This window comes from Poeciliopsis prolifica, unplaced genomic scaffold (genome assembly GCF_027474105.1).
Source record: "Poeciliopsis prolifica strain line A6 unplaced genomic scaffold, Auburn_PproV2 SCAFFOLD047, whole genome shotgun sequence".
Taxonomy (NCBI): domain Eukaryota; kingdom Metazoa; phylum Chordata; class Actinopteri; order Cyprinodontiformes; family Poeciliidae; genus Poeciliopsis; species Poeciliopsis prolifica.
The window spans coordinates 4,149,338-4,166,292 of record NW_026562422.1 but is presented as its reverse complement, the minus strand read 5'-3'; the positions used below and the strand labels follow the sequence as shown (position 1 = coordinate 4,166,292).

Below are 16,955 nucleotides of genomic sequence, written 5' to 3'. Positions count from 1 at the left end.
ATCTTTTCTAAAAAGTTACTCAAACTGTAAATGTAAGTAGTTCCTGCCCAACTCTGCTGTGAATCTAGCTAGTTGGCTAGCTAGCTAGCTTTTCTGCTAGCCAACAAGCTAGCTTTCTTTTTGCGTCTACAGGAATAAGGGAACATTTTTGGCCAGTTGACAAGACGATGTTCTTTTTTGCCACTGGCTCACTTCTCCATGTCTCAATATGATGGTGGGTGCAAACCACCCTCCAAAAAACAGTGAAACATTTAAGCTAGGCACTTTGAGCCTAGCTTAAAAGTAAGTGAGCTCTAAGCAAGGGCCACAAGCAGAGCCCAGAAATGCTGCAGTTTTTACTAATCTAATCTTTCTTTTGTCTTAGATTTCATAAAAGTAGTAAATTTGATTTCCTGAAATCTGCTGATGCCCAGTTCTTGTCGGCTTTCCCATCCATATATATGTTTCTACTTCCAGGTTTTGCTGACCCTCCCCCCGGCCGCAAGACAGGACTATTTCCCTCTGCTTTCAGAACCCATGCTTATGCTCGAGCAGCTGCTGATGAACCTGAAGGTGGAGTGGGTGGAGGTGGCGGTGCAAACGCTGCACGGCCTGCTGGTTGGCAACGAGGCCGGCTTCAGCGCAGAGGACATCGATAAGCTCCTGGCGGACTACGCCTCCAAGGCCCTGGACTTCTCGTGCGCCCCCAAAGAGAGGACGCGTTCAGGTCGGTGGTCCGGTTTCAAACTGTGATCTAAATCACAGTTTTTAGGGCTCTTAATTAACTTTAACTTTCTTATTTCCAGCTTGATTATGGATGGGGTGTGTATTTTTGCGGGATAATATTGTTTGTTTTTGCAGCACAATGGCCATCCCAAAAAAACTGTCAGTGACCAGAAACCATCAAAATAACACTGTATGGAGTTCTGGTAGTGCCCAAGAAATTTGAGCATATATTTTGGAGGTTTTGATTTATTTATTTTTTCTCCCTAAAATATTCCTAAATTAATTAACGTTAATTAATTTTTCCTTCATCACACTGGATTTTCCCCCTCTCAAAAAAAACACTTCCGTTGGAGTCAACTGTAGTCAATTTCTTGTTTTATTATAATTGGATAAAAAAATATAAACGTAATAAATAAGAAAGCAATTTTAGACATGCAAAAATAAGTTAATTAAAGTTTGGTAGGTAAAGACACAAGATGGTGTCAAGCTGTGCCAAAAGCAAACACCATGTTTTTTTCTTTTTTTTCTAAATCCTCTGTAAATTTGCTTTAGTTTACCTCAGCTGCTTCGATTTCACGCATGTAAAGGCGGCTGGATGGTTTCCAAAAGTTTGTAGTGTCATTTCCGATATCTCTGAAAAGTTTATAGGCTGGATAACAAAAAAGAAAGAACAAACTATTTTATGTTCCATCTTCATTTTCTCTGGAGCAAAAGCAGCTGCTGTGACACTTACACTTCTGATGGAGTTTCCCAGTGGAGTCAACTTTATTTTTAACAAGATTATTTAAATAGAGTTTGTAATTGCTGGGGGGAAAACTAAATTAGATTCGGGTATGTCAGACTTCAGAAAGCCCCGTGGAGCTTGTTGCAACAAAATATGCATCACCTTGTTTTCCAGACTCCGTCATCAGCCTTCAGGACACGCTGCTGCAGTGTCCCGCGCACGAGCTCAGCACCCAGTCGTTCAGCCAAATCGAATCTCCGGCTTCTTCCTCGAGTGAGACGAACACCCTGCCTTCATGATCCCGTTTCTTTCTACTTGACATTTTCTCACGTTTGCTTCCCCTGCGTCCGACAGCAGGCAGCACCCCGACACACACGTCGTCCGCAAACAGCTCGGACAGGGAGAAGGATCGAGGCTCGTCGGAGCGACACCGGCGCTCGCCTGCCAAGTTCCGGCCCCCAGATCAGCCGCCGGCCCGGAAGGACTGGGTCCCCGACACCCACCACGACCTGTGCATGGTCTGCCAGCGGGAGAGGTTCACCATGGTGAGTGGCAGCAAGAAGACCAGTTGTGGTTCTGATTGTGAAACTGGAAGTTCTCAATGGGATGGAATGAATTCAAGTTATTCATGCAGTGAATTTATAGCAAGCGAACCACAAATAGAAAAGCTGTTTGAGTTTCTAATAAAACATTATTTACATTTTGCTAATTTTTTTTTTTTTTGTGGTATTTTATGTTTTTGCTCCAGTACTAGAAGTCACTAAAATACAGGTGTCAAACTTGAGGCCCTTGGGCCAAATCTGGCCCATCGTAGCTTTTCATGTGGCCCCATCGGGTTTAAGTGTCTGCTGACTCCCACCATTTCAAAAATATTGAAAATATTGCAAATATTTTCAAATTAGCACTGCAAGATCTGTGATTTTCATTGCAACAAATCACAAAATTACAAAATCTGGAAGCCATTGATCAACGTGAAAAGATGTTCAATATTATTTAATTTTAGAAGTCCTTATTGAATGCTGAGTCATGTGTGTGCTTATTTTAACAGTTTAATGGTTTTTATCAATACATTCAGGCACCACCTGAACATTGAGAACACTGATGATCTTGGTGTGGCTCAAAATGAAAATGAGTTTGACATTTCCTGCATTTAAAGAAGAGGGTTTTTTTGGCAACTCAAGGAACAGACTTGACTATTTCCGCCGTCTCCGTCCCTGTTGGTCTGTAGTTCAACAGACGGCATCACTGCCGGAGATGTGGCCGCCTGGTATGCAGCGCGTGTTCGGAGCGGAAGATGCTGCTCGACGGGCGTCCAGGAGAGGAAGTCAGAGTCTGCGACCAGTGTTACCTTCACTTCCACCCAGAGTGAGTTCCTTTTTAAGGTGTACATTGTTTTTGTGTTTTGTTTGTTTTAAATAATAACATTTGTCATCACAGACCATATGCTGACAAAAAGAAAGCAACATTTTCCTTTCAAAAATCTATTTTGCTGCTAAATTATTGAATAAATGATCAAATTAAACTCAACCATTCCTCAAACTCGCCTCCTTTTATTTTGGTTTTGCAGTTCTGAAGAGGAGTCTGAATCTGCCGAAGGTATGTCAACATCCCGTACCGTTGTTTCAGTGACTCTCGCCTGCAGGCCTCTGTTTGCTGAGTCGCCTCCCGTTCCTCTGTCTGTCTCGGAGCAGTCATTGGAAGCCCCATCGTCTCCCAGGAGCCTCTGGACGGGATGCTGCATCTGCCTGAAGTGGTCCACCCACAGATCCGTCTGAGCACAAGCCCTGCTGAGAACCAGCTGCGGCGGAGCGAGTTCTACTACGAGCAGGTCCAACTTTACATTGTTTGGTTCGACTCATGTTTTTATTTATGCATATCAGAGTACAGGAGGCTGCATATCAGTGTATCAGTAAATAAATGATTCCCAATAAATCCCCCCAAAAATGCATTAAAGTTTTGTTTTTGTAGCATGACCAGCAAAAATATGTAATTTTGTACTTTTCCTTCCATGTTTACTTGTCTTCCCGCATTCGATCTGATGAAAGCCTTCATTTCAAAACAAAGCGACGTGAAATGAAACGTTTCCCATCTTTAGAGCTGTGATTGTGATCTGCTTGAGTGTCGCTAGCTTAAATGTAACCATCTGTTTCTGTGGCGCCACCAGGCTCCCAGCGCGCACCTCTGCGTGGCCATCTTGTCTCTGCACAGCGATCAAGCCGCCTGCGGTCACCAGCTCATCAACCACTGCCGCTCCCTGTCCCGGAAACTCACCAACCCGGAGGTGGACGCCTGCCTCCTCACAGACGTCATGCGGCAGCTGCTGTTCAGCGCCAAGCTGATGTTTGTGAAGGTCGGCCAGAGCCACGATCTGGCTTTATGCGACAGGTAGGACGCGGGAAGCTAAGTGTCGAATAGCTTTATGAACCTGAAAAGGAAAATACTTTTGATTTAGTTTTGAAGTCCCTCAAAAGTGAACCAACTCTGGAAGGTTTGCAAAACTGTAGCTCATTGCTGCAACCAGACTGCAACACTTTGAGTCACAGGATGCGTGACGTAAAGTATTTATTTGATATTTCACCACACAATTTCAAGGACAGTTTTGTAGAGACGTCATAATCCATTTTATTTGTGGTTCCAGTTTTTAATTGGATTTTTCACAATAAATTTAAACTTATCTGCCTCATAAATGTCTTTGTTTTTCTTCACTGAAGCTGTGTCATCATTCCCTGTAAAGGAATGACAGCAATGTGTTAGATCCTCTATGAGTGTCGGCGTCAAAGCTTTGCTTCTTCGTCGTTCTCCCCGTTTGCAGCTACATCAGCAAAGTCGACGTGCTGAAGATCCTGGTTCTGGCCAATTACAAATACGTTCCCTCTCTGGACGACATCCTGGAGACGACGGCCGTCACGCGCCTGCGCAATCAGCTGCTGGAGGCCGAGCACTACCAGCTGGCGGTGGAGGTGGGGCTTCCTGCGGTTCTTTGACTCGATTGAAATTTTTTTCCGCCCTTTAACGGATCGGTGGTGACGACGTCTGCCGGTGTTGCTAGGTGTCGACGAAGAGCGGCCTGGACCCCGGCGGCGTGTGGCAGGCGTGGGCTGTGGGGTCTCTGAAGGCCGGGAACCTTTCCGGAGCCAGGGAGAAGTTTTCCCGCTGCCTGAAGCCTCCGGTGGACCGGAACCAGCTCAATCTGGGCCCACCTTTGTTGCAGGAGATCGTCCATCACCTCGAGACCGCCGTGCGGCCCGCTTGCGCCCCGGTGAGAAGCTTTTCTTTAATATGTTTATATATAATGGTCCCACTCCTGTCTTTCTGTCAAAACATCACTATTGAGTTTCACACTTTTTAGAAATCAAGGTTTCCCTCATTCTTACAGTTTTATGACATTTAGCCGATATGTCGACTTAATAACCATTCAGCTCAGACAGGGCAGTTAGACTAACTGCTTTGTGCCGAGTGTCAAATGTTTGCAGCGTTTCTAAAAAATGGCGGCTTTTCAAAAATCTTTAAAAAGGAGCGTCTCTTGATCCGCTGCTGTCCCAACACAAGTGATGGCACTCGTTTTAGATGAATTGATCCGTTGCTTGTAGTGACAGGCGTAGTCACGTTCTCTGACACATTTAAGCTGTGATTTGGTTTGTTTGTTTGTTAAACTGCCGCCTTCTGCCTCCTTCGTCAGTCGTACGGCGAAGACATCTTGGCGTCGCTCCGGGAGCTGGAGGACGCTCTGAACGAGGTCGGTCCAGCGGAGCGACAAGACGCCCCGACTCAGAGCAGCTACCTCCATCAGGAGTGTCTCTATTACCTGAAGACGTACGGCCCCCACCTGGCTGTCGTCAGCTTCTACATGCGCCGCAACTGCGACGAGGAAGCCTTGACGTATCTTCTCGCCAAGGTGAGGCGCCGTAGTTAAGGATTGTCTTCGGTCTGATCCCTTGTGCTGTAGAATCAGACGTGTGCGTGTGTGTGTGTTCGCGCCCGGTGCGGCGGCTCAGGAGTGTCCAGAGGAAGTGTTTCTGGAGGGCGTGTTGCAGCCGTGTCTGGAGCGAGGGCATCTCGGCAAGCTGCAGGGCATCATGGGAAAACTAGAGCCCAGCTTGGACTCGTGGAGCCGCTACCTGATCGCTTCGTGCCAGTTCCTGCAGCGGAAGCAGTACTATCACTGTCTGTACCAGCTGCAGCAGTTCATGATGGTAGGATCTGCTTTAATGTTTGCACTTGTTGTCTGTAAAGGTTTAGTTTTTATAATGTAGGTTGAACCATAAGCCCTTTTTAATAATTACATTTTTGGATTTTGAGGATTTCATTTTTCCTCCCTCCCTCCAAATTCTTGGGTTTCTGCATTTCAGAGTGATGTCAGCATGCCCACGGCGGCCATCTTGTTTGACAAACATTTTTAACAGCTTCTGTTTCCAGGTCAGCTGTAGGGTCAGGCTATGGCTTGTTTTTATCTTTAATCACAAGGAGAAAGTCATAATCCTACAAGAATACAGTTGTGACAGCAGAGTTGAAGTAATGCAAGAGTGATGTTGTAATATTAAGAGAATAAATCATCATTTTCTGAGAACTCCACCACAGAAAATAAGAAAACATTAAAGTGAGGAATGTTGAGCATCTTGCTTTTTACAAATAATATTTAATAAATAAAAAAAATGCCTCATCTCTGAACACGTTAGCATGAAATTACAAGGACTTTAAAGCAACTAAGACAGAACTACACACATCAGCTCTTAACTATCCCAGCCTTTCTCTTATTAAAACACCTTTTTCAATGAGAAAACTTTTTTTTTTTTCTGAGGAAATGTAGTTTCTATTTAAGTAATTAAACAAAAATTCTCGTAGCCTGTCCCTAATACTCTGTTGCACAACTAAAAGACGGGACAAAAATATTTTTTCAGTGTCAAATCTGAATTTAAACGTATCATTTTCTGTTTCCTGCGCAGGATCACGTCCGCGCCGCGATGACCTGCATACGATTCTTCACACATGGAGCGACCTCATACCTGCAGCTGGGGGAGCAGCAGGTATTTCTGTCTTCCTTGGTTTCAAGTGGACTATTTTATGATCATTTTAATATATTTTTTTAAAGTTAAGCCAGTGGCTGACTCTTATGTTGGCGTTCTCCAGCGCTGGTTGGCCAGAGCCAAAGAACACCTGAAGACATACCTGCAGGAGCAGCAAGGCCGAGGCGCCGGCAGGAGGAAACCGTCTGTCGGCTCCTTCAGGAAGACGATGTCCTCCAGCGACGTGTCCAGGTCACTTGATGAACCTCGTCGGTTTTACCATTGCGTTTTAAAAAGGGGTTTTGTGGCCTCAGTTATTTTCCTTTCAAGGTTTTTTGAACGTTTGACGCAGAGATGACTGAACTTTCTGCAGGCACATGAACACAATCGAACTGCAGCTGGAGGTGACTCGCTTCCTGCATCGCTGCGAGGCGGCGGCGTCCTCCGGCGCCTCACAGGCCGGGAGACCTCCCTCCGGGCCGACTGGATCCGGTTCGCCGCCGACGCTGTTCGGTGGAAACCCTGTGAAGATGGAGGTCGCCTGCAAGGTCAAGCTGGATGTTTCTGACTCGCCTTCTGAGCCTAATAGTCCACTTAGGAATGAAGAGTCACATTTTGATGTGATTACAGCCATTAAAAAAAAAGGATTTCAGAAGGGCACTTTTTTGTGCAAAGGGAAAAAAGGGCAGGTGCTCTAGCACCCCCTAGTGTTTGTGTTTAAAGCTGTGTTTCTCTAGCAGCTTTAAAAGCTGAGACAAAGTAGCTTAAGAGTTGCTTGGAAAACAACAACTTTCAAGTCTTGCTACTCAACTTGATCGAGGTCTAGACTTTGACTAGGCCATTTTAATTGAACATTTGTTCCGTTGTGGCTTTGACGGCATCATGCTGCTGTCTGTGGGTGTCCAGGCCAGTAAAACATTTAGGGAGGCACAGCGAAAAAAAATCAAAAAGAAAAAATTTATTTAGTTCAATTCATGTCTTTGTTGAAGATGTCTTTTATATTGGCAGCATTTTTCTAGAGGTGCTGCCAGTGACATCTGTTTTTAAATTGAACTTTTGTGAACAAATAAACTCCAGAATCATGTTTTTTTTTTTTTTTTCCACTTGTGTCACAGGTGATGCTCGGAGGAAAAAACATAGAGGAAGGGTTCGGCATTGCGTACAGAGTCATCCAGGTACGTTTATTTAAAAAAGCAAAGTCAAGCCGCTACGCTATGGAGCTCTGATCACAGAGAGTATTTAAAGTTTTTACTCGACTTCCTCTCCTTTCTCTCCCCTTCTGCCCTGGCAGGACTTCCAGCTGGAGGCGCAGGCCCTCTACGTCAAGGCGGGGCACCGGCTCGTCCGGCAGAGGCAGTACGGCGCCATGAAGCAGCTCCTCAAATGCGTGGGCGAGTCGGGCACCGCCACCAGGAGCGACTGCGACGCCCTCATCCTCAGCTGTGTGTCTGTGGCCGATAAGGGGCCGGCTGATGTAAGAGGCAGAAATCAGCAGAAGTTAAGCTGCAGGACAAACCGTGACACGCTGTCCGTCTGACTCTCACCTTTGTTTTGGTTCAGGCCAAGGAGCTGGAAATCCTCATCATGGAGATAAAGAGCATAGAAAGCAAGGTACTGATGTTTGTCCTGCTTCAATTCCACAAAGCAGTCTTTCGTGAAGTTCAATAAAGGACAAAAAAAAAGAACAAAAGTAAAATCTGTTCAATTTTAAATGCATGCGTCTGAAACTTTCTGTCCCAGATCAAAGCCTACCTGGTGTGCAGTAAGCTGAGGCCGGCGTACCTGCTGGCCGTGAAGCTGGACCCGGGCCGGGCGGGCCCGTTGGTCCAGGAAGTCCTGCAAGCGGCTGAAGGAGCGCAGGACTCGGTGATGCAGAACATCTGCCGCCAGTGGCTCTCGGAGCACAGCAAATCCCCCCCGCCGCGTCAGAGCCGGCCCACCGCACGGTGAAGAAGGGGAAACTCGACAGGAGTCGCACAAACTTCCGTACCTTCAGACGCGACACGCACACACTACGCGTCAGACAGCGACCTGGGCCTCAGTGTCTGCTGGCTTGAATCTCCCCACTGACATGTTGTTTCTACCCACCACAGCTGTAAGGAGTCGACCTTCCTCCTGTGGATGATCGCAGCAGGCCTACCCTGCTAATTACGTGCGTTACGCAAACTTATAGGGCTTAGTTCAAAACCCCCAGGCTGAGTCTGCTGACGAGGAAAAGCCACTGAACATCATTTTAGATTTCAAGTGAACAAGTACGTTCATTTGAAATAGTTGTGGCGTTCCCCTACAACCAAAGAGGACACATCTGTGCATCATGTTGGCATTATGCAGTAATTCTTTCTAAAACTAGTATAACTGACAAGTGATTTTTGTTTTTCTCTCTTTAATTTCAGAAGATTTTACACAAAAATCGCAGCATCGGCTTCTCAGATGTGAAACTCTTGAGAATCAAATGCGTGCTGCCAAGTTGGCGCAGGCAAACTCTGGCGCGAGCCCTGTGTCGACGGTAGAACCTGTTGGGAAACCTTTTGTCACACAAGTTGCTGTGAATCACCATCGTGCCGGTTCTCGAAAGACGATGTCGCTTTTCATTGGTACGGTATTTTAAAAGGACGGTACTTGACTGAAACAAACGCTGCTTTGCGTTGGCGCGCGTTTGTCTCCTACCTCAACCTAAAGGGAAAAAACATCCGAAACTTAACTGGAGATCCCCTGATAAATGTTACCATTTTTTTTTCTATTAACAATATTAATGTCTGTGTGTTTTTGTTTGTCCACTTTCAACGTTCTTTGTCAAAATGTTATACCTAACAGATATTCTCATTATCCAGATTAGTTGGAAGTGGAGGTTGCAGCTAACGGCTAACTTGTTAGCTTAAATTCCAGTATCAAAAAAAGTCACACTAACTTGTTTGCCCAAACATTGTTTTAGGAACCTTTAATCTGTTGACAGGTTGGTATTCGGATCTTATTTTCATAGCACGCGGAGGCAGGAAGCAGAACACAGTTCACGATTTTCCCGTGTGAATCGAGCAATGAAAGCAGAACGTGTTTTTCCAGTCGCACTTATTAATCGATTATAGATTAAATGAAAAATGGAAATTTAAAAAAATGCTAGCCTTAATGCAGTTCTTGGAATCGTTTTACTTTTCCACTGTGCTTTATTCACTCAGGAAAGTCATTATTGACGCGTCGTCTCCAGCCTCCATTGATTCTAAAAACAATTATCGGAGAAAAGGGTAGAAGTTTCTAAAACAGTGTTAGCTTAGGCTAACTGTATTTTAGCTTAAGCTAAAAATAATGCTTAAGCTAATTTTTAGCTAGAATTATTAAGCTAACACCTCAAACCTGATCATGTTATTTCTGGGAAACAGTTCAAACAAAAGCAGATATTAAATGTCTCCATCTTCTCGAGAGACGGTTACATTTTTTCCCCCCGGCTATTTTACAGTTGGGTGTTTTGACGCTAGCAGTGACTTAGCATCAGAGTAGCATCGCAGTAGTGGCTTGACATGGAAATTGCAAGTCTATCCACATTTTCTCGTGAAGGCGCGTGATGGAACCATTTGAAGAATCTAAAATATTTCACCTTGGGTTAGCCATTAGCTTTAGCCTCTTGTACTCTCTAATGTGGATGAGAAGTTATCTGCTGGAGGAAAGATATTAAGAGGCTCTACTTTTTTTGTTTTAGCAAAACCCCTCTTCAAATATCCCAAACTACCCTTTTAAAGCAGCTGTACAAAGAAATAATTAGATTTCAGGGCATTTAAGAACATTTTAACTGTTTAAATTTCAGGTGGGATGCAGGAAGGGATCCACTTCGTTGGAGATCAGAAACACTGTTGCTTAGTCACTTTTTTTGTCGTCTGTCCTTGTTGTAGACGCAGACAGTGTCTGTGCATCAGACAAATTTGTTACATTAAGAGTAAAAAAAAAAAAACCCACACGCGCACACCGTCACAAAACCTGAATTTGTTTTCGTTCTCCTGAACCTACAAGTTCCACTCGTCACTTTTAGAGGTACATTAAATCAGTCACACGTTTTAAGAAGCACCGTCCGGCGGTGGAGATATTGTGTTGCCTCTTTGCCTTGTGTGTCTGCACCAACCTGAAACGTGGACATAATCTTCCCAGAGTAATTACTGAGGAACAAATGAAACCATTTTTGGATGAAGATGCCCTTCGTAACGTCGACTGTTGTGTCCCATCACTGCCGCACTTTATACTGAAACCGATAATTAGGGGAAAAGAGAAAAATATCATGAAATATGTAATTCAGTAACTGCTTAAAAAATAATGCAGGGACTAATGATTTTGTGTCTGTCAAATATGAAATAAAATAATTATTGATACACAGATTTTTGTTAAAGTGTTTATTTCTGGTATTTGTGGCAGGATTTGGTTTCCTCTGTGTTGATTCGAGTTTTATCATTATGGTAAATGTGGTCCTGAATGAACGAAAGGCAATCCTGTGATTCCATGTTGAATTTTCCGTCGGCAGAGCTCAACAGCCCTGGGTCACGAAGCAAGCAGCTGTTTTATACAGAATGCCTGAAATGTCGAGACGGGTTGAAACTCCCAAGATCTGCACAAGCACCTCGTTGTCATGTTTCTGTTTATTTACATAAAATGTAAACATTCAACTCTTACTATGAATGTCAGTTTGGTAAAAGGCGTGTTTTGACTTGTATAAAACAGAGAATGAAAACTCTCGGCAGCCACGGGCGTGAACAAAAACGTTAAGTTGGGAGATCGTCAAAAATGTGGAAATGTGTTAATCGGGACACTTGAAAAGGGAAAAATCACGTTCTTGCCTTTTAAGATAAAAATAAAAAAAACATTTATGGCTCACACTCACGCTAATAAATGGTAGAATATAATCCCTGCTTTTGACTTTTTTTTCTTTTTTTTTTTTTTTTACAAAGTTGGCACAAGAGTTGAACTGTTTAACTGGAAATTCCTAAGAAATGAGCATGAAATCCTATAGGAATGAAAAAGATGCTGGTCTTCTTACCCTGCATTGACAGCTAATCGTACGCCAGCAGCATTACAAAAAGATCAAGTTTGTTTTGAATTTTTTTGTTGTGTTTTTGTTTTTTTTTTGCCATTTGCTGTATTCACATTGTGTTATGAAAATAGAGTCCTAAGATATGAACCGTGGATACAGTAGACTGGTTCTGGTCTAACGAGCTGCAGCAGAGCACCGAAACACCCAAAGTTACTGCATCTTATTTCACAAAGAAAAAAAAAAAAAAAAACCTTCACATTGTTTTACCTCCCGTAGGACGTACCGAAAAGAAAATCTTTCGAGTACGGAACACGCAGAAACAAAGAAAACCGAGAACAGAAGTGTGAGGGACTCCGAAGAAGCCTGAGAAATGTGAGCGTTGCGAAGAGGAGGACTCAGTCCCAGTCGATGCCCAGAAGCTCGCAGCTGACGTCCCACAGTTTGCTGGCTGTCTCCTCACTTCTCCCCTGAGGAGCGACGAAGGCGGGGGCGCAGTCGCTGGAACAGGAGCAAAAACCGTTATTATGCAAGAGCTAATAACAGTGAATCACCGCCAGCCGCTCCCGTCGGTATTCATCCTGACTTCACAGAAACTGATTGTCCAAACCCTAATTGATATGAGCAGAGCAGGGGTGGGCACTCCTGGTCCTCGAGGGCCGGTGTCCTGCAACTCTTGGTTGTCTCCCTGATCCAACACACCTGAATCCAATAGCTGAATCACCTCCTAAATGCAATCAAGTTCTCCAGAGTCCTGCTAATGACCTCATTATTTGACTCAGGTGTGTTGAAGTAGGGATACATCTAAAAGTTGCAGGAGACCGGCCCTCGAGGACCTGGAGTGCCCACCCCTGGAGCAGAGTGCTGCCAACCTGCATTGTTTTTTTTAATCCCACCCTTCTATGTAATTTCACTTTATTTTATTCGGCACGTTGATTAGTATTTTGGCAAATGTGCCAGAATGAGTCAAAATGCTACTTGGACAACGTTCAGACTGTAGCCAAAAACCACCAAGACACAAAATGTAACGATAAATACCAGGAAACTACACAAATATCGATAAAAGTTCAAGTAGTTAAAACTACGCTGATCCTTCATTTAGATTTTTTTTTAAGTATTAAATAAAAGATGAAAATTAGTTTAGATTTTGGGTCAGATATTGACTTTGGGTTTCCGAGTCAGAATGCCATGAGGCAACTTGGAACTCATTTATTCATCCAGACACACAAAACAGACCAATTCGGATCGATGGAATGATTCACGATTGTGACAAAATCAGAAAGCTTCATCACTTTTTTTTTTTAATCATTACATTTAATATCTTCTCTGTAAATAAGATTTACTGGCAAAATTCAAAACAGTTCCTGAACTACTTGTATCGAAATGGACGAAATGGCGACATAAATTGTAATATTAAAGGGATTTAATCCACGCACTCCTACTTTTGACAATTAATGTGGGTTGTGTGTTTTTTTGACACATATAAGTCGATTCCGTCCGCCTCCTACCTGAAGTGTTTCCCGGACACCGAGTGGAGCTCCTCGGCCACGGCGCAGTACACGCTGGTCTGGGCTCCTTCCAGCGGCGTCTTCAGGAACACGGAGAAGACGGTGAACAGTATCATCATGAGGGTCGAGTGTCGGGTCAGGTCGGAGTTCACCGTGCCCGGGTGGACCGAGTTCACCGTCACGTTGGTGCCTGGGGAGGCGAAACGCGGTTTCAAAACGGCGGCAGATCGTCTATTCGAACTCGAAACCTGGAACTGAAAGACATCTGGGCTCCGTACCGCGATTATTTGTTATTCATTTTTAAAAATATCTTAACGTTTTCCTCCACGGAAATTAAACCAAGAAGCCTTGTTGTCTTTGAAAGCTCACTTTTTCCTCTTACCTTCAATCAAAAGTGCCATTTGTGCACTATTACTTTTTTTCTTTTTCAGTTTTTTTAATAAGTTTTGCTTTTTATTTTTACATTTTATATTATTAAGAATTACAGTTTAAGTTGAAATTTTGGGTCAAAAGTGCTTTTTCCCGCCAAAAGTCGATGACATTCAGCTCAAGTCGAACTCGATGGACTGCTCCTCCCGCCAAACCGTCCAGATCAAATGAACACAATCCAAATCGAAATGAAGGAAAATTAGTTTCATTTCACAAACTGGGACTTTCGGCAAATTACAGTGGGAGGAATTTGAACGGCGTTGCCTCCGATGACGTTTCCCTGCCGTTAAACCCAGATCAAACGCAGCAAAACCCAAAAGTTTCTTCAGCAGTTTGTTTTTGCCTGTGGCATTCATCTGACCTTTTTATTTAAAAAAAAAAAAAAGTAATTTGTATTCATTTACCGAAAGCTACGTGAATCATTATTTTATTTATTTCAGTCACTTTGTTCTCTCTCTTTTTTTTTAAGCATCCCCATTCTAACTTTTTGTTGTTTTTTGAGTGTAGCGGTCATCTGTCCGTTCTCCCATGTGTTGTTTGACCGTCTGTGTACCTTTCAGCCTGCGGGCCAGCTCTCTGGCAAACAGCACATTTGCCAGTTTGCTCTGGCAGTATGCTAGCCCGCTGTTGTAGCTGCCCTGGCTGTGAAGGTCGTGGAAACGGATCCAGCCGAAGTTGTGCGCCAGCGACGAGACCACCACGATGCGGGCCGGCGCGCTGCGCCTCAGCAGGCCGATCAGGAGGTACGTCAACAGGAAGTGGCCTGAGGGAAATGCACAAGACCCAACGCCATTGGTGAAGTACTTTGGGTCGTTGTTATGAACTCGCGATGCTGGTCCGTGGATCAAATGGAAAAGCGTTGAAACGCAAGATATGTGTAGATTAAGACAAAGTAAATAAAAATGCCCGAATAAAACCTTCACTGACTAAAATTTCAGAACCGCTGAATGTTTTCTGGAAATAAAAATTAATTTACCCAAGTAAATAGGTAAATATATGATAACTTAATTAAAGTTATTCAAGCTAACGTAGCTATATCATTTTTTTTTTGCACCATCAATTTTATAACTCCTTTAATAGGAAGACAAATGACTACAAATGCATCCATCAGAGTTTTTGTTTTAGCCAATTTCAAAAGTCGGTTTTGAAAACGGTGACATTTTGGCCAGTCCCCATTTCTCAATAAGACATTTTGGATGTTTGTCTGCAATCGAATCTGAAGGTGGGCCAATAAATTGATCCAGATCTCTTCAACTTTACTTTGATGCGAAATCGCACGAAACAGTTTCGTCTCTGTGAAAGAATTTGTGACTCCGGCACGTTTTTGTTTTGGACCCACCTAAATGGTTGACTCCGATGTGCATCTCAAAGCCGTCGATTGTTTTCGTGTAGGGACACATCATCACTCCTGCGTTGTTGATGAGTATATGAAGGTGGTTGACCTCTGAACAAAGACAAAACGTCGCGTTAAATGACGACGAGTTTCAGCTAAGTGCGATCGTTAAGACCGCCGCTTCTGCTTCGCTCACCTCTCAGAAACTTCTGAGCGAACGCTCGTATGGAGCAGGTGTCTGCCAAATCCAGCTCCCGCACTTCCACTTTGGCTTCCGAGTACACGGCTCGTATGCTGGCGGCGGCCTCCTCGCCCTTTTCCACGTCTCGGCACGCCATGATCACCCGAGCACCTGAGATGTTCAAGAGAGGAGAGGCAGAAAAACGATTTGAAAGCATCAGAATGAATCTAATGTAAGAGAACCGATCCACAAGGACTCGGCTCTGAGTGGAATTATGTGTTTCTATACAAATAGGGCCATTATAGAGAACAATCAAGTTACTGTGTTACCTTCTACAGTTATAGAAAATCTATATGTTAAACATAATTTTTAAAAAAAACTTTACTTTGTAATTTAACGTCTTGAAATTAGGTTTCTGTCTCTTTAAGAAGCTCCTGCTCTTTCTGAAACTCCGCCTCCAGGAGTTTTTAAACCAGCATTTCACCTACAAGTAGCTTGTATAATGAGCTCAGCAGATGTGCAGTTCCACCCGGTGTTTGCTAATTGCTGCGGGCTAGTCTGAAGGAACTGAGTGGTGGAATCTCAAGGGGTGTGGGGTATGAGCTAGAGGGCTCCTCAAACATGCATTAAAGAAGTGAGGCAACACTCCCAGGTATGTTTCTGACTCCATTTCACACAATACTGTCCCTTTAACAAATGCTGTGTTGTTTAGCAGGTGTCCAAGATGCAATTCTAGTTATTATGATGAATTGTATTATTTAGAAATATTGTTACTCTTCAGAATTCGATAAAAGAAGTGGACCCCAAACGTAAGCCCACCTCGCACTGCCAGGTCCAGGGCGGTCTCTTTCCCGATGCCTGTGTTGGCCCCGGTGATGAGCGCCGTCTTCCCGTCCAGACGTGCGGTGGACTTGCACGCCGCTCCCGCCGCATACCTTCTGTTCGGAAACACAGAGCGGCTCGTGACGTCCACGTAAGTGCCACAGTTTAAAAACTTGAGCTGGACGGGTTAATTATTCATGGCAAAACTTGGACCGAGCGAAGCGACGTTGAGCTTTCCGAGCCGCGTGAACCCCACGCCACCGCGCGCGGCGCCGCCCAGCGACCAATGGCGCGTCGGAGTGATGCATACAGATACAACTCCTCCCACGCGCAGCCTCCTGATAGGCCCCAGCAGCTCAGGCGGAAGACCGCCGGATCACCTCCGTGCAAACACTCCATCAATCCGTTTCATTGATTTCCAGCTCCCACATTCCTTCATTGTGCAGGAAACTTACAAATCGTGCATTTGAATAAAAATAATAATGATAATTTAAAAAACAAACAAACAGATATATTCAAACGCAGAAGAGAAACGGGCCAACGGGGACAAATGGACAATGTAGAACTAATTACATCAGTGCGATGCAATATCTGGTCCACAGCATCATCTGGCCGGGAATGTGGATTCCCAGCAGAATAAAGGCACTCACCGTATATGTGGGGCGAATAAAATCACCAGAAGCGTCACCACTCCGAGGCCCGCGATAATTAATAAGACGAACATCACGCCGCGGATCTCTGAGTCTGGCTGTCCCCTTCTAGAAGATGCAACTGATGTGTGTAGGCAGAACAGCTGATGTCAAAGCAGGACGGGGTGCAAAGCGAGACGGGAGGGAAACGGACTCACGATGCGAACGGGATCATGGGATTGTAGTTTTTAAGGCCAGGGATAAAAAATACCCAACAAAAACACAAACGTGTGTGAAGGTAATTACGACCATCACATTTTAATAACAACTTATGAGATACATAATTAAAGTTAAAGGTAAGGAACCCAACTTAATCACAGTCTTTACATTCACTGTATGTAACTATATTACATGTAGTTAATGTTATTATATATATATATATATATATATTTGTTTTCTTTCTAAATAATATGGACTACTTTTTGTGTCAAAATAAAGACTTTCCATTGGCACAAAAAAACAAACAAACAAGCAGTACATCTAGGTTTTTCTGCTCCACTGTATTCTAAAGAAGAAAGAATGAATAAAAAATATTGCATTTCATTGTCAATTAATA

The 16,955-nt window shown here is 43.9% G+C and overlaps 2 protein-coding genes across 6 annotated transcripts in view; one reads left to right on the top strand and one right to left on the bottom strand.

Annotated features, from left to right (window-relative positions):
* Positions 1-10,788, top strand: part of zfyve26 (zinc finger, FYVE domain containing 26) — a 29,418-nt gene extending 18,630 nt beyond the window's left edge. The window contains exons 26-43 of one of the 4 annotated variants that reach the window (XM_055057076.1): positions 457-706; positions 1,604-1,702; positions 1,787-1,974; positions 2,658-2,794; positions 2,997-3,025; positions 3,121-3,257; positions 3,594-3,814; positions 4,242-4,389; positions 4,479-4,688; positions 5,109-5,324; positions 5,425-5,622; positions 6,373-6,453; positions 6,557-6,684; positions 6,806-6,980; positions 7,548-7,607; positions 7,724-7,906; positions 7,993-8,043; positions 8,173-10,788. In XM_055057076.1, coding sequence (XP_054913051.1) covers positions 457-706; positions 1,604-1,702; positions 1,787-1,974; positions 2,658-2,794; positions 2,997-3,025; positions 3,121-3,257; positions 3,594-3,814; positions 4,242-4,389; positions 4,479-4,688; positions 5,109-5,324; positions 5,425-5,622; positions 6,373-6,453; positions 6,557-6,684; positions 6,806-6,980; positions 7,548-7,607; positions 7,724-7,906; positions 7,993-8,043; positions 8,173-8,382 — 2,721 coding nt within the window. In that variant the 3' untranslated portion in view covers positions 8,383-10,788. Of the gene's footprint in view, positions 1-456; positions 707-1,603; positions 1,703-1,783; positions 1,975-2,657; positions 2,795-2,996; positions 3,026-3,117; positions 3,258-3,593; positions 3,815-4,241; positions 4,390-4,478; positions 4,689-5,108; positions 5,325-5,424; positions 5,623-6,372; positions 6,454-6,556; positions 6,685-6,805; positions 6,981-7,547; positions 7,608-7,723; positions 7,907-7,992; positions 8,044-8,172 lie in introns of all 4 variants that reach the window. The other 3 variants (XM_055057075.1, XM_055057074.1, XM_055057073.1) reach the window with 3 other exon arrangements.
* A 242-nt stretch (positions 10,789-11,030) lies between these two features.
* rdh12 (retinol dehydrogenase 12) lies at positions 11,031-16,532 on the bottom strand. 2 transcript variants are annotated; one of them, XM_055057078.1, is made up of 7 exons: positions 16,361-16,532; positions 15,708-15,823; positions 14,904-15,059; positions 14,714-14,818; positions 13,928-14,137; positions 12,946-13,135; positions 11,031-11,938 (listed from the first exon to the last, which is right to left on the bottom strand). In XM_055057078.1, the coding sequence occupies exons 1-7, from the start codon at positions 16,432-16,434 to the stop codon at positions 11,836-11,838; spliced, it is 954 nt and encodes a 317-aa protein (XP_054913053.1). In that variant the 5' UTR covers positions 16,435-16,532; the 3' UTR covers positions 11,031-11,835. The 2 variants fall into 2 exon arrangements, with proteins under 2 accessions (XP_054913053.1, XP_054913052.1); XM_055057077.1 differs by having other exon boundaries at positions 15,708-15,826; positions 16,361-16,531.
* Between the last annotated feature and the right edge of the window lie 423 nt (positions 16,533-16,955).